Raw genomic sequence first — 23,784 nt, forward strand, 5'->3', positions numbered from 1 at the left:
TGCTCCGGGTGAGTATAATCTAACCTCTTTTTCTCATCTTTCAGAATACATTAGGGCTTATCTACAGCATTCCAGAATGCTATATTCTTAATTTCACCATACTTACAAGCACGCCTAATTCCTGCGACGCCCTCGATCGCCTGCAAAAAATAATAAACCAACCTTATACTCCCTGTTCGACGCAGTCCAATTAATACCGAGTGTCCCACGACTATCTCCCCTATAGAACAGTGACATCGGGTGAAGTCACCGCTCTATAGGCAATGGCTCCTGCAGTGCATCACTGAAGAGGTTACTGTAGTTCATTTTCCCACACAGCAGTGCTGCAAGTGAGAGTATGAACTATACTGTACTCACAGCGGCGGAGGGATACAGTGCGGAAGGATACCTTCTGTCATTGTATCACCGGAGCCCCTGGAGAGCGGTCGCATCAGCGGGAGATCGTCGTGGGACACTCGTTATTACATGGATTACTGCGGATCAGGGAGTATATTGTTTGTTTATTTTAATATTTTTTACAGGTGATCGATGGCTTTGGGATCAAGGTGATTGATGAGTATGTACTGAATATGAGTGTATGTGTGTGTTTTTATTTATTTTTTTGGGTTTTTTTTTTTCCCCACATTCAACACATTAACCGGATGATGGGACTACTACTGTCCCATCATTGGCTAATGTGTCAGTCACTGTCACACTAGCAAGCATAGCTGGATGGGACCTGTAGTCCCATCGGACCACACACACACACACACACACACACACACTATTGTTGAGTGACCGCTGTCTGTGGAGGCTGGTCACGCCTGCTGATGATGTCACGTCAATTTCCTGAGTCTGGAAATTGACGTGACATTGGCGAATATTAGCGGCGGCTGCAGCCTGGCGATCACGTGACCTGGACTCAACTGCAGGCATAGTGCCGCTCACAGGCAGTATTGACAACACAAGGTATTTACAAAGTTCATCAAGGGCCCTGGGGATGAGAAGGGATACATTGGGGGGGTTAATTGAAAGTAGTGGACAACCCCTGAAGAAAATAGAAGCAAAAAAAAACACTTTTACAGCTATGTTAATCAGACTGGTGATGAAAAATGAAAGTGAAAAAAACAACAACCCAGTATTCAGGGGCTGACATTATGGTGTTGCTTCTACTGGATGTAGATGGGCTCACTATCTCTTTTCTGTTGCTGCATTTTCTCCATCTCATAGTCCAGCGTCAGCAGGCTGTGCAACGGACAATAGACGGCAGTGAGAGGGTTACACTTCATATTAAGTGAGCAATGCAAAATGATTTATATAAAGTATATATTATATTCTCTTTCTTTAGACCAAAAATGCAAGGATTCTGGGCTTCTGCTGGACAAGCGCTACAGAAATAGTGTTCATAACCGACCAAGGGATTGAGTTCTATCAGGTATGGCTGCTGTGCCGCTCATCCAGTAGTGACATATTAGACTGCTTCTTTTCAGGTAGCGTGATACTGTAATAACCATTTAAATCCTGCATCTTGGCAGAAATTGGACCAGATTTTGTAAATTCTTTTAAAAATTTTTTTTTTTCTTAAAAAAAAAAAGATAATTATCTTTTTAATGGGGCTTGCTAGGTTTAGCATACTGCTAATTTGCTACCAACAGTCCACCGATCAACTGTTTTCAACCAACAGCAGCCTTTTCTAATGATGAATGGAGCAACATCGCAGAGCTCCATTCACTGTAGTGTCCATTCCGAGGTCTCAGTAAAGGGAATCTGTCAGCAGGTTTTTACAATCCAAGAGCAGCATAATGTAGGGGTTAAGATCCTGATTCCAGACACTTTCTGTGTGTTGCTATTTCAATAAACTCAATGTTTTATCAGCTGGAGATTATCACTACAGGATTAGGCGTCTCCTGCCTCCTAGTCTTCTGCTCTGTGTAACCATGCCTCCACCACTGATTATCAGCTTTCTGACAATACACCGTGTACAGGGGAAGCTGCCGGTCTGGGGGCGAAGGTTATACAGGGCTCACTATTTGAGCACTGCTAGATCTGCAGCAGAGAAAACAGGGATTATATCAAAATGACAGCAGATAGTCTTGGCCCCTACATCATTCTGCTCTCAGATTAATTTCTCAGATTAATTAGCAAAAACCTGGTGACAGACTCCATTTAAAATGAATAGCCCTGACTATTCATTATACCTGGTTACAGCTGAGCATTGGGGGGTGTCAGGCCCCCCACATTCTGATATTAATGACTTATCCCAAGTATGGCTCATCAGTATATGAAGCCTGGGAAACCACCCTAAATTCTAGTTCTCCTCTGTCATTTTCTTTATCGCCTCTCATTGGGGGACACAGGAACCATGGGTGTATGCTGCTGCCACTAGGAGGCTGACACTATGCAAATAAAAGCCTGGGAAACCACCCTAAATTCTAGTTCTCCTCTGTCATTTTACATGGGTGGATATTTAGTTTCAGGTGAGTTTAAAAAGAAAATAAAAATCGTCCCCAAAAAATGTTTTCGAAAGCCTTACTAGATCCTCTATTGTTCCTATGTCACTGCTACTGCAATGGTTTGTTTCAGGTACTGGCGGAGAAGCGTTCCCTGAAGCTGCTGAAGAGTCAGAGTATCAATGTGAACTGGTACATGTATTGTCCGGAGAGCTGTGTGATCCTGCTGTCTACTGCTAACCTCTGCAACGTGCTGCAACCGTTCCATTTCAGGGTGAGCCGGGATCCTCTGGTCTTTCCTGGTCTATGAAAGCTGACCTGAAAGACTCCATTCATAAATGGTCCATAGCAAGGAGGTCTCTTCTGGAGCTTCCTATACAGATGTTAGTCATATCCCAGGCTGGTGGTTTTTGTTTTCTTCCCCACATATGCTTTCTGCTTTTGGCTCGGTGACAGTAGAGAACATGGTTACATATTTTTGCCTTTTATTACAAATGTTACTGATGCATGTTATAAGATAAAGAAAGGCACATTACTCCTTTTAATCTCTCTGATCAAGAGCTTATACTTGAACCCAGTTATTTTCTTGTCCTCATGTAGAAAAGGGGTTAATTGTAATAAGCATATAGCTTTATGTAATTGACATCTTGAGATCCACAGGGTGTGTTATAGGCAGCATGTGATTTCCCCTTATGCCTGGTCCCCCATTGAGCTGCCCATACCGCACTCCACTTTATTATTGCAGTCTATTGTGATGTTCTCTTCAGTAGGCCCTCCTCTGCCATGGCAAACATTTGGCACCCCGCCATTGCATTGCTGAAGGCCATTAATACTGACGTCCACCATGTTGTAGTCATTTTGAGTGCTGCCATCATGCTTGACGGCAGCATTTAAGGGGATGTTAAGTTTGCTTTTGAGGAGGGCACTGCTCTAAAGGCTCTCCCACTTTTGGGTTGCTGGCGGCAGGCGCTCCTTTTTGACTGACACTTTAGATCAACCACAGAGTGCTATCGCTGAACATATGCGCTACTGATGCTGATGTATCAGTTTTGTTTATATCTTAAGCATTGGAGCTAGGACAGAGAGATTGAAAACAAGGCATAAGTGTGGATACCACAACTCCTCCTGTTTCCCAGATATAAACGGCATTCATCAACAATGTTTTGCTTGATGAACATCTGTTTTCATACTCCAATCACCACAAGATCTGATCTCTCTGCTTTTGTGTTGATCTGATGTGATCTTGTCTCTCCTTCTTTAGACTTGCAAATGAGTGGGGGAGGGAGTAGAGGTGAGGTGTAGGGCTCCCTCTGTAGCTAAAGGGGGAGGGAAGAGTCTTGGAAAAAGTGACAGGAAGGGTGTGAAAGGAAGTGACAAGACTATGATCTGCAGATAAAGAGGGGGAAGCCTGGGACCAGCATAGGTCAGCAGGCATGAACCCTGAAGATTGACTCCTCATTCTGAAAGGAGGACTCACTCTTCCCTTCTTCCTCTTAATTTTACTGGTGTTTGAGCAGCTAGAGAGCCTGCAAAGAACAGGAGTTGCTGTGCACGGTCCAGGATGCACGCTCCCAGGGCGGGAGTTGCTGTGCACGGTCCAGGATGCACGCTCCCAGGGCGGGAGTTGCTGTGCACGGTCCAGGATGCACGCTCCCAGGGCGGGAGTTGCTGTGCACGGTCCAGGATGCACGCTCCCAGGGCGGGAGTTGCTGTGCACGGTCCAGGATGCACGCTCCCAGGGCGGGAGTTGCTGTGCACGGTCCAGGATGCACGCTCCCAGGGCGGGAGTTGCTGTGCACGGTCCAGGATGCACGCTCCCAGGGCGGGAGTTGCTGTGCACGGTCCAGGATGCACGCTCCCAGGGCGGGAGTTGCTGTGCACGGTCCAGGATGCACGCTCCCAGGGCGGGAGTTGCTGTGCACGGTCCAGGATGCACGCTCCCAGGGCGGGAGTTGCTGTGCACGGTCCAGGATGCACGCTCCCAGGGCGGGAGTTGCTGTGCACGGTCCAGGATGCACGCTCCCAGGGGTGTGTCTCCCCCTCATTATTGCAAAGTGTGAGATCTGGTTTGGCTGGGTGAGAGGCATCTGAAAGGGATCCAAGTGGTAATATTTCTCCTTGTGGCCAGTCATTTCCTGAGGAAGAGGTGCTTGACACCTTGAAACACATTGAATAGAATGAAAACTACATGTTTTGAATAAATCGCTGAGATTTGACGTCTTCCATACATAGCAGTACGAGAGATATCCAATAAATTATTCCTGTCTTCATCCTTGTGGTGAGTGACATACAAGGATAAATGTTACCCCTTGGATCCCGGTCAGAAGCCTTTCACCCAGCCAAACCAGATCACACTTTGCTCTGATGAGGGGCAGCACCCTAAAAGTGTGTCTGCGAATTGAGATTCTGGTTTGGCTTTTATCTGAAGTCATGTGAAAAGGCTCGTTACAGGGTTGATAATGACTTTTAGGATTGCTACTTCCAGTAGGTCACACTACAGTAGAGTTCTAGGCCTCTTCATTTCTGAAGAGGCAGTTTGCATACTTGCATGCTTCCCAGAGGAGCATTGCAAGGCTTAAAATTCTCCTCACATTGGAATGTCAGGCTTGGAATGTCACTCTCCACAAGGAGAAACGTTACCCGTTGGATCACTGTATACTATGAAATAGAAGAAATGAAATATCAAGAGAACAGTGCTTCATAGAAATGTGTTAATTGTAAAGGTTTTTTTTTTTTATTTTTTTTTTATATTATTACTTTGACAACTTTTATAATTTGAAAATACCCCTTTAAGTGGTTAAACCGTTGATTGATGCCCATCTGTACAATCTCTCTGGCCCTGAGCAGGCTGCTATGAAGGAGTATATCTCTGATAGCCTTCGTAAAGGGCACATCTGGCCAACTGATACCAGTTATTGAGTCCATGGTATGCAACACATCCAGCATGTGCTACTTGGAGCAGACTCTGAATATAACAGTTTTTTAACATTCAGAGGCGAATGTGTCATGATCCAGGCCAGGGTTTGTTTCATCTTATTCTCCCCAGTCTGGTCATGCTGGGGTTAACCGTCTCTTCCTCGCTTTGGGTTCGGTGTGGCTATTTCGGTCTGCTGTGCCTGCAGACCAATGTCTGTGATAGTTCATGCTCCCAGGCTAGAGCAACTGACCCCTTGATACCGTGTTTTTGTCCTCTGCCCATTTACTCTGTTCCTGTGACTTCCCTTTCCTGCCACCCCACTTGTCTTGGTATTTGCTCCCTGTTCTTGGACCTCTTGGTATGTGACCCGGCTTGTCTTCTGGGAGTGTGAGCGGTATTGTCCCAGGTTAAATAATTTGAGACTTATTTTCGGAAAATGTTTCCTCTGCAAAAAGGAATTATGATGTGGGTAACCGGGAGTTATTGGCCATTAAATTGGCGTTCGAAGAATGGAGGCATTTTTTTGGAGGGGGCTGTCCATCATATCACTGTCATTATGGATCAGAAAAACCTGTCTTACATAGAGTCCGCCAAACGTTTAACGCTGAGACAGGCGAGGTGATCACTTTTTTTTCTTTTTTTTTTCTTCTCGATTTTCAGTTTTCAATCACTTTCAGGCCGGGGTCCAAGAATATGAAGGCTGATTCCTTATCTCGCAGACTAGATCCAATTTCACTTGCTGAACCTCCTTCCTCCATTCTTTAGCGCAGAGTGGTGTTGGCTGCGGTTTCCTCGGCATTGGAGTGGGAGATTCGTGAGGCTCAATCTCTTTCTCCTCCGTTTGTACCTAATAGGTTCTTCGTGCCTGTCCAGTATTGGTTAAGGGTGCCTCGGGAGTTCCTTGACTCGGCTCTGAGTGGGCATCCTGGAATCTCGGCCATGCATAAAGCCATCGCTAGGTTGTTTTGGTGGCCCTCGTTGGCTTCTGACAGACGTCACTGGGTTTATGTCCTCATGCAAAACTTGTGCCCCCGCAAAAACCAGCCGGCCTGGGAAATTGGTGCCTTTGCCAATTCCAGATAGACCGTGGACTCATCTGTCCATGGATTTGATCACTGATCTTCCACCCCCCCTTCCTCCCCTCTAATGGCAAAACCGTGATCTGGGTAGTTGTGGAAAGGTTCAGTAAACAGGGGCATTTTGTACAATTGATGGGTCTTCCTAATGCTGACACTCTATCAAAACTATTCATTGACATGTGGTCCGTTGGCATGGTGTGCCTGTCTGTGTGGTGTCTGATAGAGGGGTGCAATTTGTATAGAAATTCTGGAGGGCTTTTTGTAAAAGGTTGGGTATCAGTCTGACCTTTTTGTCAGCCTATCATCCCGAGACAAACGGTCAGATTGAAAGGACCAATCAGTCTTTGGAGCAGATATTTCAGTGTCTTGACGCGTCTAGACAGGATGATTGGTGCTCTTCGGTACCCATAGCAGAATTTGCTTTAAATAATCGTGTCAATCAATCCACTGGTACTTTCCTGTTCTACTGCAACTACAGGTTTCACCCTGGTGAGTTTTCCTGGCTGGATTCGGGGTGTCCAGGGGCGGATTCGGGGAGGTCTGGAGGGAGATTCAGAAAAACATTGGGGAGGCTCAGGTCAAGTACAAAGTTTTTGCTGATAAATGACGTTCGGTGTGGCCGGATTTCCTGGTGGGGGATAAGCTATGGTTATCCACCCAGAATATAAGGTTGAGGATTCCTTTGGCTAAGGTGGGGCCCAAGTTTATTGGTCCTTAGGAAATTTTAGAGGTGGTTAATCCTGTGGCCTTTTGCCTGCCTTCATCGTTGCGGATCCCCAATGTGTTCCATAAGACGCTTCGAAAGCAGTCCGTGTCTTCCTCAGGGGAATCTCCCTTGCACCTGCCACCTGTTGTGGTAGATGGCCAGACCAAGTATGAGGTGGAACGGGTAGTGGATTCTCGCATTTTCTGCCGTTCTCTTCAGTATTTGGTCCATTGGAAAGGTTACGGTCCTGAGGGCCGGTCGTGGGTGCCGATACGTTTGGTCCGGGGCCTTTCACGCTCGTTATCCATGTAAACCTGGGGGTCCAGTGGCCCCCATAGGGAGAGTGTTAATGTCATGATCCAGGCCGGAGTTTGTTTCATGTTGTTCTCTCCCTGGTCTGGTCATGCTGGGGTTAACCTCTGCCTTATTTTGGGTTCGGTGTGGCTATTTCGGTCTGCTGTGCCTGCAGACCAATGCCAGTGATGGTTCATGCTCCCAGGCTACAGCAACTGACCCCTTGATAACGTGTTTTTGTCATCTGCCTGTTTACTCTGTTCTCTTGACTTCCCTTTCCTGCCACCCCGCTTGTCTTGGTATTTGCTCCCTGTTATTGGACCTCTTGGTGTGTTACCCGGCTTGTCTTCTGACCTGTTTGACTGTCTCTCATCTCTAATCTCCGCTCCCGTCTGGCTCTGACTTCTGCCTTGTATTTGACCACGTGCATTGCTGTGACCTCTGGTACTTCTTGCCCTGACTGTTCCTGACTCGGCCCATCTGACCACTCTTTCGCCACCAGGTGGCGCTTGTGCTGCTGCTCAGTGGTGTTACGCTGTTTGTGCAACCTCTTTCCTCACCAGCATCTCCTGGTGGAGGTTGTGCTATGCTGCACTGCAGCAGCATTACAGAATGTATCAAGGGTTTTGCACCTATTTCTTGCCATTTAAAGGGAACCTGTCACCCCGAAAATCGGGGGTGAGGTAATCCCACCGGCATCAGGGGCTTATCTGCAGCATTCTATAATGCTGTAGATAAGCCCCCGATGTTACCTGAAAAAGGAGAAAAAGACGTTAGATTATACTCACCCAGGGGCGGTCCCGCTGCTGGTCTGGTCAGATGGGCGTCTCCGGTCCGCTGCGTCGCCTCCCATCTTCTTTCCATGACGTCCTCTTCTGATCTTCAGCCACGGCTCCGGCGCAGGCGTACTTTGCTCTGCCCTGTTGAGGGCAGAGGATAGTACAGCAGTGCGCAGGCGCCGGAAAGGTCAGAGGCTCGGCGCCTGCGCACTGCAGTACTTTGTCTGCCCTCAACAGGGCAGAGCAAAGTACGCCTGCGCCGGAGCCGTGGCCGAAGATCAGAAGAGGACGTCATGGAAAGAAGATAGGAGGCGCCGCAGCGGACCGGAGACGCCCATCTGACCAGACCAGCAGCGGGACCGCCCCTGGGTGAGTATAATCTAACGTCTTTTTCTCCTTTTTCAGGTAACATCGGGGGCTTATCTACAGCATTACAGAATGCTGCAGATAAGCCCCTGATGCCGGTGGGATTACCTCACCCGCGATTTTCGGGGTGACAGGTTCCCTTTAAAAAAAAAAAAATGATAATAAAAATGCGAATTCAGTCGCTCCTTTTTTATTCGTAAATTTGTGACTCTATTTATGCCGCTCTTACCATTTTTCAAAGTTGGATTTGCTCTCGGTGTGGTGAGCTATAAAAATAAGGTTTTATCCAGACTTTTTTGATTTGTGACTTTTTCAATAGTGGAAAAACCGATGTAGGCAGAAAGTAGATCTAAAAAGTATGCCAAATTTATCCAGACTTTTTTGATTTGTGACTTTTTAAATAGTGGAAAAACCGATGTAGGCAGAAAGTAGATCTAAAAAGTATGCCAAATTTATCAAACAACGTACAACATTTTGATCAGTTTGGCACAAATAACCACAGTGCAGCAAACCTGATGTGAAAACTTCCCTCTGATACCTTCATCCTTTCAGTTTAGTGTAATGAGTTCTGAATGTACCAGCCATACAGTGTAATAACTCCCTTGTGAAATAATTGCATTTTCTCTGTTTTTCTCAGAGTGGAACAATGTCAAAAATGACAAAGTTTGAAATAGAACTGCCGGCATCGGCTGCAAAGGTGGCGAAGATTTCTGAGAGAGATATAGCAATGGCAACTATGTAAGTGTCAAGTAAATGATGAAGTATCAAAATTACAAGCTGATCAGATCGGAGAGGTCTCCATGCTTTCTTTGTCGGCCTCTGGTTTTTAGCCTTCTTACCAAAGCGTTGTTCATCCATACTATTATTTCTGACAAGGACTAGATAAGACAGGGGCAGGCAATCGTTATTAAAGAGGTCTAAAATCGATAAGACTGCAGTTACTCTCTATGACCGCAGACTTATAAATCCTCCCCCCAGCACATTGCACTGAGGGATTTGCCTATTTCTGAGTCGTGTATGTATGCGTTATACTCCTAGGCAGAGCCCGTCTAGTGGGCTGACATGTGCGCGCAATAGCGGCGGGTTAAATCACGATGCACCCGCCGCTATTAACTTGTTAAATGCTGCTGTCAAACGCTGACAGCGGTATTTAACTACAGATGCCGGAAATGAGCGCATCGCTGACCCCCGTCACATGATCGGGGTCGGCGATGCATCAGGATGGTAACAATAGAGGTCCTTGAGACCTCTATGGTTACTGATGCTGGCCTGCTGTGAGCGCCCCCTGTGGTCGGCGCCCATAGCGGGAAAAAAAAAAGTTTTTAAAAATAAGGAAAAAAAAAAAAAAAAATTCAAAGTTTAATTCGCCCCATCCAAAATAAAACAATAATAAAAAAAAATCAAACCAACACATCTTTGGTATCGCTGCGTTCACAATCGCCCGATCTATCAATAAAAAAAAAAAAAAGCATTAACCTGATTGCTAAACGGCGTAGCGAGAAAAAAATTCAAAACTCCAGAATTACTTTTTTTTTGGTCCCCGCGACATTGCATTAAAATGCAATAACGGGCGATCAAAAGAACGTATCTGCACAAAAACCCTCACCCGACCCCAGATCACGAAAATTGGAGACGCTACGGGTATCTGAAAATGGCGCTTTTTTTTTTTTTTTATAGCAAAGTTTTGAATGTTTTTTCACCACTTAGATAAAAAAATAATCTAGACATGTTAGGTGTCTATGAACTCATAATGGAGAATCATAATATCAGGTCACTTTTAGCATTTAGTGAACCTAGCAAAAAAGCCAAACAAAAAACAAGTGTGGGATTGCACTTTTTTTGCAATTTCACCGCACTTGGATTTTTTTTCCCGTTTTCTAGTACACGACATGCTAAAACCAATGATGTCATTCAAAAGTACAACTCATCCCGCAAAAAAATAAGCCCTCACATGACCATATTGACGGAAAAATAAAAAATGTTATGGCTCTGGGAAGGAGGGGAGCGAAAAGCGAAAACACAAAAACGAAAAAGGGCCGCGGCGGGAAGGGGTTAATACAAGTGTATGGAGTGAGGCCTCGCCCGCTTAACAGGCTCTGACCAGGAGCATGCATAACTCATATGTACCCTCTGATCCCGGCTCAGAAACCACAGTGCGCGCTGTGGGGAATTCCTAAGTCTGCAGTCACACAGAGTGACTGCAGACTTATCGATCTGAATGAGACAACCCCTTTATCACTTTATTTAATCATTTGAAGTTTTCCTGAGCCTTAGGACTCAGTCAGACTGCCGTATAAATCTGATTGAGATGGGAACGCTGTGGATGGACTGGCCAGTGGCTCTCCAACCCAAGCGTGACAGCTCCATAGATATACTGTACATTTAGCTGTAACACTCTGGTTGGCAGAGCTACCAGCCACTCCGTGCACTATATTCTGATTTTTATATAGTTGTCTGACTGCGCTCTAATTCTGAGTATTCGGTGTGTGTGTAATTGGTGAACATTACCCCCCCATCCCCCACCACCTCCTCGTCTCAGTTGGAACTGCAGGACCACCCTCATCCAAATTGACGGTGTGAGGCTCCATTGCAATAACTGTGGCTCCCTTGTTCTCTTTATCAGTGTCTGACTTGGTAAATGTATACTGTCCTAAATAGTATACCATATTTTGATGACAGGTCCCCTCCTTTCTGTATAGGCTTTCTGCGTTGAATTGAAAAATGCCCATTCATTGACTATAGATTTTGTTGTCTTGTGAGTGCAGGATCAGGGGCCGGATCGTACAGTGACCTTATTGCTTTCTGTATTTGGATCGTGTGTGTATTGATGATTTGGGTTGTTTTTTCTATATTTCCAGATATGGACAGCTTTATGTTCTGTTCCTAAGACATCATGCAAAAGCCTCCAGTAGTCCAGGGGCTGAGGTCGTCCTCTACCATCTACCTCGGTAATTACTGTAACCATCTTGTATATTGTTTCTATTCTCCTCTTGTAGCTTATCTTCACTCTGGGTGTTTCCAACTTTTGGTATTGTCAGGTACTGTGAGGCCATGTACTTAATCTTGTACTGATAATTTATAATAGCCCAGACATGCATTCACATTATCTCTGGCTTCATGGCTAAAATCTCTCATTATAGATAGATGGACCCAGCGTATTCACGTAAATTGCTGGTCAGGAAGCCTTTACATCCCACAGTAACAGGACCTCAGTCTTTTGTGTTGAAAACCTATTGTTCTGCAGTGTTAAAGGGGCTCTGCTAACCTGTTAGGGTTGTGACTTTCAGCAAGTTTTGCAGCCTATTCAGCGATAAGCAGCAGAAGCGAAAATACAGCTCTATAATAAACAGTCTTTAGGCACAGGAGTGCGGTGTTCCCTGAAAGGTGGCCGGAGCAGTTCAGTGCACATTCCAACCTATTTGCTTTTCATCTATCTTGGCCCTTTGGCTCTTTAAAGCCACAGCTGTCAGTCAAGAAGGGATGGCGATGTGTGGTCACGCCAAGGGTGCGCCTGTGCTTTTGTTTGAACACCCTTTTATGCTGTCCAAGTCTTTTTAAAGGAAACCTGTCACCCCCAAAATGGAAGTTGAGCTAAAGGTACCGTCACACTAGACGATATCGCTAGCGATCCGTGATGTTGCAACGTCCTCGCTAGCGATATCGTCCAGTGTGACAGGCAGCAGCGATCAGGCCCCTGCTGTGCTGTCGCTGGTCGGGGAAGAAAGTCCAGAACTTTATTTGGTCGCTGGACTCCCCGTAGACATCGCTGAATCGGCATGTGTGACACCGATTCAGCGATGTCTTCACTGGTAACCAGGGTAAACATCGGGTAACTAAGCGCAGGGCCGCGCTTAGTAACCCGATGTTTACCCTGGTTACCATCCTAAAAGTAAAAAAAAACAAACAGTACATACTTACCTACAGCCGTCTGTCCTCCAGCGCTGTGCTCTGCTCTCCTTCTGTACTGGCTGTGAGCGTCGGTCAGCCTGAAAGCAGAGCGGTGACGTCACCACTCTGCTTTCCGGCCGCTGTGCTCACACAGACAGTACAGGAGGAGTGCAGAGCACAGCGCTGGAGGACAGACGGCTGTAGGTAAGTATGTACTGTTTTTTTTTTGTTTTTTTTTTTACTTTTAGGATGGTAACCAGGGTAAACATCGGGTTACTAAGCGCGGCCCTGCGCTTAGTTACCCGATGTTTACCCTGGTTACCGGCATCGTTGGTCGCTGGCGAGCGGTCTGTGTGACAGCTCTCCAGCGACCAAACAGCGACGCTGCAGCGATCCGGATCGTTGTCGGTATTGCTGCAGCGTCGCTAAGTGTGACGGTACCTTAAGCCCACTGGCATCGGGCTTATCTATAGCATTCTGGAATGCTGTAGATAAGCCCCTGATGCCGGTGGCCTTAGCTCAACTTCCATTTTGGGGGTGACAGGTTCCCTTTAAAGGTAACTAGTCAGCAGGATTGTGCACAGTAACCTACAGTGTCAGGTCGGCACTGTTATACTGATTAAAATGATACCTTGGTTGATGAAATCCATCTTATGGCGGTGCCATCTTACAGGAGAAAAAAAAAAAAAAGGCCCTATGCTATCGCATCTGGAGGGCGGTATTGTCACTATGGGGGCAGGCATGCGGCGCTGTTGTTGCCTAATGGCATCCTGATAATCTAATGACTTCTGCATCAGGGGACTCCTGTGCTTGATGCCTACACTTAAATGCATTGTTTTTGTCCCAGCGATGCTGTGTATCTCTTCAAGAGTCTCATTTGCCCTTTGTTGTCTTCGCCGTTGTGCCTTTGCTGCTTTCCTGTCATTGGCATACTTTTTAGGAGGAGCCATGTTGGCTTTGATATTTGCTTTTTAAAAGGGTTTTCTCACAAACGAAAGTTGATTTTAAAAATTCTTTGTCTGACCGTGTACCGTACATACCACAGCTCCTGGGCAGGGGAGGAAGCAAAAGACAATACTGACATTACAGCAGGAGATCGTAGAGGATACATTTTGTGAGGTAAAATATTTTTTAAAAGCAGTCAGTGAAATATTTTACCTCACAAAACGAATCCTCTGTGATCCCTTGCTGTAATGTCAGTATTATCTTTTGCTTCCTCCCCTGCCCAGGAGATGTGGTATGCTCCGTACACGGTCACACAATCCGTTTTTAAAATGAACTTTCGTTTGTGGGAAAACCCCATTAATGTGACCGGCTTCATCTGCCGCCGGGATCAGCCGAATGATTCATTGCACCTGCGTGTAATTCACACAGGCGCTGTAAATCAAACCACCGCCATCTTTGTGCAGACAGATGGCGGCGGTCACATTAAAACTCTGCATGCACTCCTCCTGTACAAAGATGGTGGCAGTCAGTGAATCATTTGGCTGATCCCAGCGGCGGCGTGTTCGTGACTGTGTTCCGCTGGTGGTACCGCGCAAGAGGCTGCGTGAGAGTGTTGCGTACGGCGTATAGTGTGTATGTGTGGTGCGAAGGTGTTCGTTTGTTACCAACAGCAGTTTCCATATTGACCCATCACTTGGGTTTCCCAATATGGCGGTCGGGTAACTTCCTCCGCTTGGAATTCTGGGATACGGTGACATCTGGACAGAACAGGAAATTAAAACATTACAAGGCAGTTGGAGAAGGAGTGGTTCTGCAGGTGGGGACCACAGACCACATCTTGGTACCAATGCTTTCTGGCTGATGGTTTGGTCACTTTTGAATGTTGGTTGTGCTTTCACACTCATGGTAGCATGAGACGGACTCTACAATCCACACAAGTGGCTCAGGTAGTGCAGCTCATCCAGGATGGCACATCATTCTGAGCTGTGGCAAGAAGGTTTGCTGTGTCTGTCAGCGTAGTGTCCAGACGCTGGAGGCGCTACCAGGAGACGTGGAGGGGGTCTGTGTATGTATATATATCTGTGTGAGTATGTAAAATCTATTCATACACGTTATATATATATATATATATATATATATATATATATATATATATATATATATATATAATATATAATATATAATATATATATATATATATATATATATATATATATATATATATATATATATATATGCGCATACATGCATACATACATACATACATACATACACACGCACACACCGATTCTAATGCATCGGGTATTCTAGAATATGTATGTAGTTTATTTATGAAGTTTTCGGAATAATGCAATTTATACACAGGATTCGGCCGGCCGGGCACAACCAATTAGCGAAGCGTTGTTCAAATTACGCGCCAGTTCGTGGCCGGACTGCGCCTGTCGCTGATTGTTCGTGGCCGGGTGTGACCAATCAGTTAAGCCAGGGCCTGCTCCAGGTTTTTGAGGGCCCCGGGCGAAAGAGTCTCAGTGGGCCCCCCTCTTTAACACATACCATGATTCATGATACACAGATACAGCAGAGAAATATAGCACAGCCAAGTAACATACAGCCCACGACGTAGCGTATAGCACAGCCCACGACGTAGCGTATAGCACAGCCCAGGACGTAGCGTATAGCACAGCCCAGGACGTAGCGTATAGCACAGCCCACGACGTAGCGTATAGCACTGCAGCCTTGCAGCGCTGGAGTCCTGGGTTCAAGCCCCACTAAGGACAACATCTGCAAAGAGTTTGTATGTTTCCTCCGGGTACTCCGATTTCCTCCCACATTCCAAAGACATATTGATAGGGAATTTAGATTGTGAGCCCCAACGGGGACAGCAACGATAATGTGTGCAAAATGTAAAGCGCTGCGGAATATGTTAGCGCTATATAAAAATAAAGATTATTAATATTATTATTATTATTATTATTATTATAGTATAGAGCACAGCCCACACAGTATAGAGCACAGTTTGAGCATTTTGTCAGCTTTTGGACACCTTTTTAAGGTGTTTTCTATGTTTTCCATGTGTTTGTATGTGTTTGTGTTTGCCTGCCATTGGTTTCAATGGGGTTTGACGGTGTTCGACGAACAATTCGTCGAACACGTCCCTGTTCGACAAACCGAACCCGAACACTAGGGACGTGGCTCAACACTATTAAAGATGATCTTGTCATCAGATTTCACAATACCAACTATATATCATTAAATAGACTTGATCTTAAAGCTGGTCTACTTTTAAGATCAATTAAGAAATGGCTGTAATATCCTTTTTTTTCAATCATTATCTGATATTTCAATATGGATTAGTCCAGCACTGACATAATGCTCTACATAATATAATAACAAACTTCAAAGAGTATATACCATGCCTAGTTCCATGGCACTTCCAAACATTACATAAATAAAAAAATAGACGGGAATCTATATGGCTATGTGCACACGTTCAGGATTTCTTGCAGAAAATTCCTGAGAATTCCGGACATTTTCTGCATGAAATCCGCAAGAAAACCGCATGCGTTTTTGCCGCGGCTTTGCCGCGTTTTGCCGCGGTTTTTTCCGGACACTTCCCAATGCATTTTGGAGTGGGAAATCCGCAAAAAAACGCAAAAAGATAGAGCATGTCCGGATTTTGAGCGGTATGTGTTTTTTTTTGCGGAAAAAAACGCATCATGTGCACAAAACATGCGGAATTCATTCTAAATGATGGGATGCTTATTGTATGCGTGTTTTTTTTGCGGTTTTATAGCGTTTTTATCGGGAAAAACCGTGAAAAAAACCGCAACGCGTGAACACAGCCTATGTCATAAAATTTATGCAAACATTTTTTTATTGATACAACATGACACGCACACTCCCTTGGAAAAAGCTTAAACGCGAAACGCGCTTCAGGGGTGCCAGTCATTTAAAGGTTCAGTACTTATTTATCTTTATTTACATCCCCAAGGTTTCCTATCCCTGTTCCTTACTATCATGCCCCCTTCTTATGGATTTTTTTGCTGCATATGTCACAATTAGGCGCTAATTGAAAACTTTTTCATACTTTTTTTTTGTGGCTGAATCATGTGGAGGCAGTTACTGTTGTATAGGTTGACAGTGGAATATATATAAGGATATTTCAAACACTGTAATGGGGCTTGTTATGTTTTGACTGCCTTACCATGTATGACTAGATGGTGGCCTGATTCTAACGCATCGGGTATTCTAGGATATGTATGTATGTATATAGCAGCCACATAGTATATAGCACAGGTCACACGTAGTATATAGGAGTACTACGTGGCCTGTGGTATATACCATGTGGCTGCTATATACATACATACATACATACATATTGTAGATTACCCGATGCGTTAATATAGGCCACGCAGTAAATAACACAGCCCACACGGTATATAGCAGCCACGCAGTATATAACACAGCCCACGTAGTATGTAACACTGGCCACGTAATATATAGCACAGCCCACATAGTATCTAACAGTGGCCACGTAGTATATAGCACGCAGTATAGAACACAGCCACGTAGTATATAGCAGCCATGTAGTATAGAACACAGCCCACATAGTATCTAACACTGGCCAGGTAGTACATAGGAGCCACGCAGTATCTAACACAGCCCACGTAGTATTTAGCAGTGTGGGCACCATATCCCTGTAAAAAAAAAAAAAAAAAAAATTAAAATAAAAAATAGTTATATACTCACTCGCCGGGATCCATCGTAGATTCAGCGAACTTCTGGCGATGCGCGCGCGGCTGCTGCCATCTTGCGTTCCCAGGATGCATTGCGAAATTACCCAGATCACTTAGCGGTCTCGTGAGATCGCTAAGTCTTTTGGGTAATTTCGCAATGCATCTCTGGGAACGGAAGCTGGTGGCAGGCACGAGTGCATCGTCGGACTACGGAAGGTGAGAATAGCAGGTTTTTAGATCTTTTTACTATTGATGCTGTATAGGCAACATCAATAGTAAAAACTTGGTCACACAGGGTTAATAGCGGCTGTAACAGAGTGAGTTACCCGCGGCATAACGCGGTCTGTTACTGCTGGCATTAACCCTGTGTGAGCGGTGACTGGAGGGGAGTATGGAGCGGGCACTGACTGCGGGGAGTATGGAGAGTGCGCCAGGCACTGACTGCAGGGGAGTAGGGAGGGACTAATCGGACTGTGGCCGTCGCTGATTGGTCGCGGCAGCCAAGGCAGGCAGCTGGCGAGACCAATCAGCGACTTGGAATTCCATGACAGACAGAGGCCGCGACCAATGAATATCCGTGGCAGACGGAAGCGACCCTTAGACAATTATATAGATAGATGACTCTTTTATCATCCATTACAGTTTGTATTGTGAAATCGGGTGACTGCAGATCCCCTTTAAATAGGATCTGTTAAAATGGCATTTGTACAGGGTCTGTCCTAAGGCATAGCCAGAAGTTTTTTTTTTCGTAATTATCCTTTATCACTTGATGTGCTTATTTGCAAATGTTTTCTATCTTAGGGAAGGTTCATGTAAAAAGATGCACATCTTGAAACTGAACAGAACTGGAAAATTTGCTCTAAACGTTGTTGATAATCTGGTTGTTGTTCATCACCAAGATACAGAGGTAAATTGGGATTAGGTAATTGGCCTAGTAATGGAGTTGATAGATGTTGAGGATAATTGTGCCTTTCCTGCACTTCTTCAGACATCTGTAATCTTTGACATTCGCCTTCGGGGGGAGTTTGATGGATCGGTCATATTGCATCAGCCAGTGCTTCCTGCTCGTTCCATACACCCTTACCAGATACCCATAACAGGTACAATGGTCGGGTGCCAAAGTCGAGGGAAATATGGAAGTGGCTACATTGTGATACTTTTCCCACATCCAAGCAAAGTTCTTGTTAAGCCCTGACAGCACTAATACCTTATCTTCCTGCAGGTCCGTCCGCTGTGCCGGGACAGACCCCCATACAATGTAAACTCTGTATCCTTTTACCATGGCAGGTATTGCTTTGCACCTGCGGACTTACATTCGGCATGAATACATGCTATATTGTACTGCTTTTTACGGCTCCGTTATTTGGTTGATTTGAAAAGAAATGGTAAAAAATACACTAGGTAGAGAAGAAGCAATATGACTACTGCCAGGGGAGTAGCTATAGGGGGTACAAAGTTTGTTATCCAAAGGCCCCCACATAACAAGACCCCAGTATTATATATGGCTCATAGATGTTGGGTCCTGTAACAGATTTGGCATTACAGCCCTGAATTTCCAGTTACACGCCTGCCTAGGGCATTATGGAGGCTTTTCTGGACATGTTGTTGAACACCTCCTTAACCCCTGGAACAGATTCTTCTTCCTGGATTGTTTTTCAGCCGGACATCATTATCAGTGCTAGTGAAGGTGGGACTGGATTTTGCATATTTATTTTCCTCACTTACATAACACCATTAGTTCCACAGCACTTTACAGACGTTATCGGCACTGTTCCCACTGGGGTCATAATCTAAATTCCCTATCAGTATGTCTTTTGAGTATGGAAGGAAACTGGAGGAAATCCACGCAAACACGGGGAGAACATACAAATTCCTTGAAGATGTTGTCCTTGGTGGGATCTGAACCCAGGGCCCCAGCGCTGCAAGTCTAGTGCTGTAATAAGTGGCATGGGATCCTCCAAACCTATGCCACTAGGGATACAAAAAATGGCACTGAATGCTGTGGTCCCACCTGAATATACAAGCCGAGTATACAGGTTATTAAATATCCCACTTCCCACTAGTTCCAATTGTCCAACCAGTGAGTGAATGACTCCATAATGCAGAGTATCTCGGCACGCTCGCAGACAGTCCTGCTGTGGGTTGCTGGTATCTGTGAATGGACAGGTAGAAAAAGAAAACAAAAAGCTGCACCAAACGAAAACAAAGGGTGCAAAAAATCCTTCCAGGTATATACCAAACCTCATGCTATTGTCCAGAAAAATGAAGGCAGCACTCCAGTAGAAAAAATAAAAGTGTTTTATTGGCCCATGTGCGAAGTTTCAGTCCAGAGTGTGGACCTTTCTCAAGCTTGAGAAAGGTCCACGCTCTGGACTGAAACTTCGCACATGAGCCAATAAACCACTTTTATTTTTTCTACTGGAGTGCTGCCTTCATTTTTCTGGACAATAGCATGTGCATGGACAGAGTGATACTTCGTGTAGAGAACTTTCACTGTAGCTTGGAAAGCTGTCTATGGAACTTGAAAAAAATCGGGCCACTGAGGAAGGAGGATGATTTCTTCATAACACGTAAGATCACTGGTTTACTTTTGTTCTTTGAACCTTTTTTTAATTTTTCAAGTTCCATAGACAGCTTTCCAATCTACACTGAAAGTTCTCTACTGTAAGTATCACCCCATTGTGGACCATTTGCACAGATACCAGCAACCCACAGCAGGATTTTTTAGCGGTAGTGTTGAGATACTCTGCATTACAGATTCATTCACTCACTCTTAGGACAATTTGAACTCCAGACTATTAACACCTTAACCCCCGGGGCTGTTTTCGTTTTTTGCTCCCCTTCGTTACAGAGCCATAACTTTTCTTATTTTTCCATCAATATAGCCATGCGAGGGCTTATTTTTTTGCGGGACCGGTTGTACTTTTGAACATTACCATTGGTTTTACCATGTCGAGTAACAGAAAACAAGAAAAAAAATTCCAAGTGCAATGAAATTGCAAAGAAAAGTGTAATTCCACACTTGTTTTTTGTTTAGCTTTTTTGCTAGGTTCACTAAATGCTAAAACTGACCCGCCATTATGATTCCACTCGCGTCCATTGCTGGCACATGTCAGCTGTTGAAAACAGCTGATATGTTGCGGCTTTGAGGTGGGCTCAACTCCAGAGCCCACTTCAAAGCGTGGGATACTGCCAGCTGATGTACAATTCCGACAGCTGGCAGAAAGGGGTTGTCCGGTCCAAATCGATATGTCTACCGTTCCTATGTGTGAGTGCAGACTTATGAATCCCCCCCAGTGAGTGCACTATGCGCTGCAAGGATTTGCCAGTTTCAGACCCTGGACCGTAGGGTGTGTATGTGTTATGCATACTCCTGGCCAGTGGGGGTGGCCTTGCTTCCATGCACTTGTATTGAGCAAAGCTCCGCCCTCTTGTTGGCCACGCCTACGGGATGGTGGCGTCTCTAGTCGGAGTGAGGCCTTTCTCAATACAAACCTTTAGAGCGAGGCCACGCCCTCTAGACGGGCTCTGGCCGGGAGTATGTATAACACATGCACATACCCTCCAGTCCGGCTCAGAAACCAGAAAATCCAACAGCGCACAGTGACTGCAGACTTATTGTTTTGGACCAGACAGCCCTTTTAAGCTAGGAAGTGGGATATTTAGTAACCAGCACACTTGGGTTTTGAACAAGCATATTTTCTTGAAATGACTTAAGGATGGAATTGGCACTAAGAATTGCGTGACCTCTAGGGAGTGTAGATTCCCAGGGCGAGCATATATGTCACTTACCCTGTTCTCTATACACAGGATACCTCTGGTACTTGCGCATTAAACTTCAGCCGATTGTCCACTTGCTCACTGACAAAGGTCGATTGATGGATTTCCTACTTCAGCGCAAGGACTGTAAATCTGTTATTTTATCAGTTTGCTCGCAGAGTAAGTGTCGCCTCTATTCTTTGTGGCCAGATGCCATTGTAGCTGGCAGAGATGGGCTTTCTGCTAATGGGTTTTGTTTTTCAGTATTATCTGAGAAAGATCGAGTGTCGCTGCCTGTCATTGCTACAGTCTTCGATAAGCTTAATTGTGAATATAAGAAATATCTGGAGGCTGAGCACAGCTACACACTGGTAAGGAGAGCAAAGACCATGTTCTCATGTACATCTGGCTTCAGTAAATATGGAATATACAGAGCCATTTTTTGTGTGTAATGATCTGTTTAAGATTCATTCATTCATTCATTCATTCATTCATTCTTGTCCTGCAGGCTGTGGAGAGCAGTCAGGGAAGAAGTAATGCGATGGTGAAAAGACCCGTGCGGGGACAAGCGGTCATCGATCAGTCCGATATGTACACCCATGTGTTATCTGTCTTCACAGACTTGAAAGTGAGTATATATAATACCATGTTGCAGGCCGCTCTCCACATCCTGGCACAGACTGCCGCCACTTCTTACCTGTGGGCCGGTTGAGTAATCTTTAACCTTTTAGTGACCAGCAGTACAACATAAAACTGACCCGAGATATGTGCATCCCCTGATGGGTGAAGATGCCCCAGCTGTCGGATGTACATTATGTGGACACCTTGCTCCATCAGTCACCATCGGTGTTGGCATCTACCATGGACGTTTAGCCCCTTGCATGCTGCTGTCATTAGTGATTACGGCATCTTGAGGGTTAACAGCGTGGGGGCTCCTCTTACCCCCATCAGTACCCTGAGATCATGATCATGTGCTCCTGATGTTTGGCATGGCAATTCACAGCCAAATAAAGACCCTAAATTGTCAGCTATAGGGGCCTGTTCAGAAGTTAGAAACATTAGGTGGCAAAAATATTTTTCTCTCCTGTCATACCACTCTGCATTTATTCCTGAAAAACACCTGAAGGGTTAATAACCTGCCTGACAGCAGTTTTGAATGTTGAGGGGGTGCTGTTCTTAAAATGGTATCACTTATGGGCGTCTTCCAATATATACAGTCATGGCCAAAAGTATTGACACCCCTGCAATTCTGTCAGATAATACTCATTTTCTTCCTGAAAATGATTGCAAACACAAATTACTTGGCATTATTATCTTCTCTTAATTTGTCTTAAATGAAAAAAACACAAAAAGAATTGTCCTAAAGCCAAATTGGATATAATTCCACACCAAACATAAAAAAGGGGGTTGACAAAAATATTGGCACTGTTCGAAAAATCATGTGATGCTTCTCTAATTTGTGTAATTAACAGCACCTGTAACTTACCTGTGGCACCTAACAGGTGTTGGCAATAACTAAATCGCACTTGCAGCCAGTTGACATGGATTAAAGTTGACTCAACCTCTGTCCTGTGTCCTTGTGTGTACCACATTGAGCATGGAGAAAAGAAAGAAGACCAAAGAACTGTCTGAGGACTTGAGAAACCAAATTGTGAGGAAGCATGAGCAATCTCAAGGCTAGAAGTCCATCTCCAAAGACCTGAATGTTCCTGTGTCTACCGTGCGCAGTGTCATCAAGAAGTTTAAAGCCCATGGCACTGTGGCTAACCTCCCTAGATGTGGACGGAAAAGAAAAATTGACAAGAGATTTTAACGCAAGATTATGCAGATGTTGGATAAAGAACCTCGACTAACATCCAAACAAGTTCAAGCTGCCCTGCAGTCCGAGGGTACAACAGTGTTAACCCGTATTATCCGTTGGCATCTGAATGAAAAGGGACTGTATGGTAGGAGACCCAGGAAGACCCAACTTCTTACCCCGAGACATAAAAAAGCCAGGCTGGAGTTTGCCAAAACTTACCTGAAAAAGCCTCAAACGTTTTGGAAGAATGTTCTCTGGTCAGATGAGACAAAAGTAGAGTTTTTTAGGCAAAGGCATCAACATAGAGTTTACAGGAGAGAAAAGAGAGGCATTCAAAGAAAAGAACACGGTCCCTACAGTCAAACATGGCGGAGGTTCCCTGATGTTTTGGGGTTGCTTTGCTGCCTTTGGCACTGGACTGCTTGACCGTGTGCATGGCATTATGAAGTTTGAAGACTACCAACTAATATTGCAGCATAATGTAGGGCCCAGTGTGAGAAAGCTGGGTCTCCCTCAGAGGTCATGGGTCTTCCAGCAGGACAATGACCCAAAACACACTTCAAAAATCACTAGAAAATGGTTTGAGAGAAAGCACTGGAGACTTCTAAGGTGGCCAGCAATGAGTCCAGACCTGAATCCCATAGAACACCTGAGGAGAGATCTAAAAATGGCAGTTTGGAGAAGGCACCCTTCAAATATCAGGGACCTGGAGCAGTTTGCCAAAGAAGAATGGTCTAAAATTCCAGCAGAGCATTGTAAGAAACTCATTGATGGTTACCGGAAGCGGTTGGTCGCAGTTATTTTGGCTAAAGGTTGTGCTACCAAGTATTAGGCTGAGGGCGCCAATACTTTTGTCTGGCCCATTTCTGGAGTTTTGTGTCAAATGATCAATGTTTTGCTTTTTGCTGAATTCTCTTTTGTGTTTTTTCATTTAAGACAAATTAAATGAAGATAATAATACCAAAGAATTTGTGTTTGCAATCATTTTCAGGAAGAAAATGAGTATTATCTGACAGAATTGCAGGGGTGTCAATACTTTTGGCCATGACTGTAGGTCCCCCAGTCACTTCAAACCTGGATAGGT

General features: G+C 44.9%; 1 protein-coding gene across 3 annotated transcripts in view; it reads left to right on the forward strand.

Annotated features, from left to right (window-relative positions):
- The window catches only part of RMC1 (regulator of MON1-CCZ1), a 61,741-nt gene that overhangs the window by 8,620 nt on the left and 29,337 nt on the right, over positions 1-23,784 (forward strand). For all 3 annotated transcript variants that reach the window (XM_069731204.1, XM_069731205.1, XM_069731206.1), the window contains exons 5-15: positions 1,328-1,414; positions 2,563-2,703; positions 9,208-9,308; positions 11,429-11,518; positions 17,942-18,047; positions 18,129-18,240; positions 18,363-18,407; positions 18,774-18,827; positions 20,951-21,079; positions 21,164-21,270; positions 21,408-21,527. In XM_069731204.1, the coding sequence (XP_069587305.1) occupies positions 1,328-1,414; positions 2,563-2,703; positions 9,208-9,308; positions 11,429-11,518; positions 17,942-18,047; positions 18,129-18,240; positions 18,363-18,407; positions 18,774-18,827; positions 20,951-21,079; positions 21,164-21,270; positions 21,408-21,527 (1,092 nt within the window). The remainder of the gene's footprint in view (positions 1-1,327; positions 1,415-2,562; positions 2,704-9,207; positions 9,309-11,428; positions 11,519-17,941; positions 18,048-18,128; positions 18,241-18,362; positions 18,408-18,773; positions 18,828-20,950; positions 21,080-21,163; positions 21,271-21,407; positions 21,528-23,784) is intronic.

The sequence above is a fragment of the Ranitomeya imitator genome, chromosome 6 (genome assembly GCF_032444005.1).
Source record: "Ranitomeya imitator isolate aRanImi1 chromosome 6, aRanImi1.pri, whole genome shotgun sequence".
Taxonomy (NCBI): Eukaryota; Metazoa; Chordata; class Amphibia; order Anura; family Dendrobatidae; genus Ranitomeya; species Ranitomeya imitator.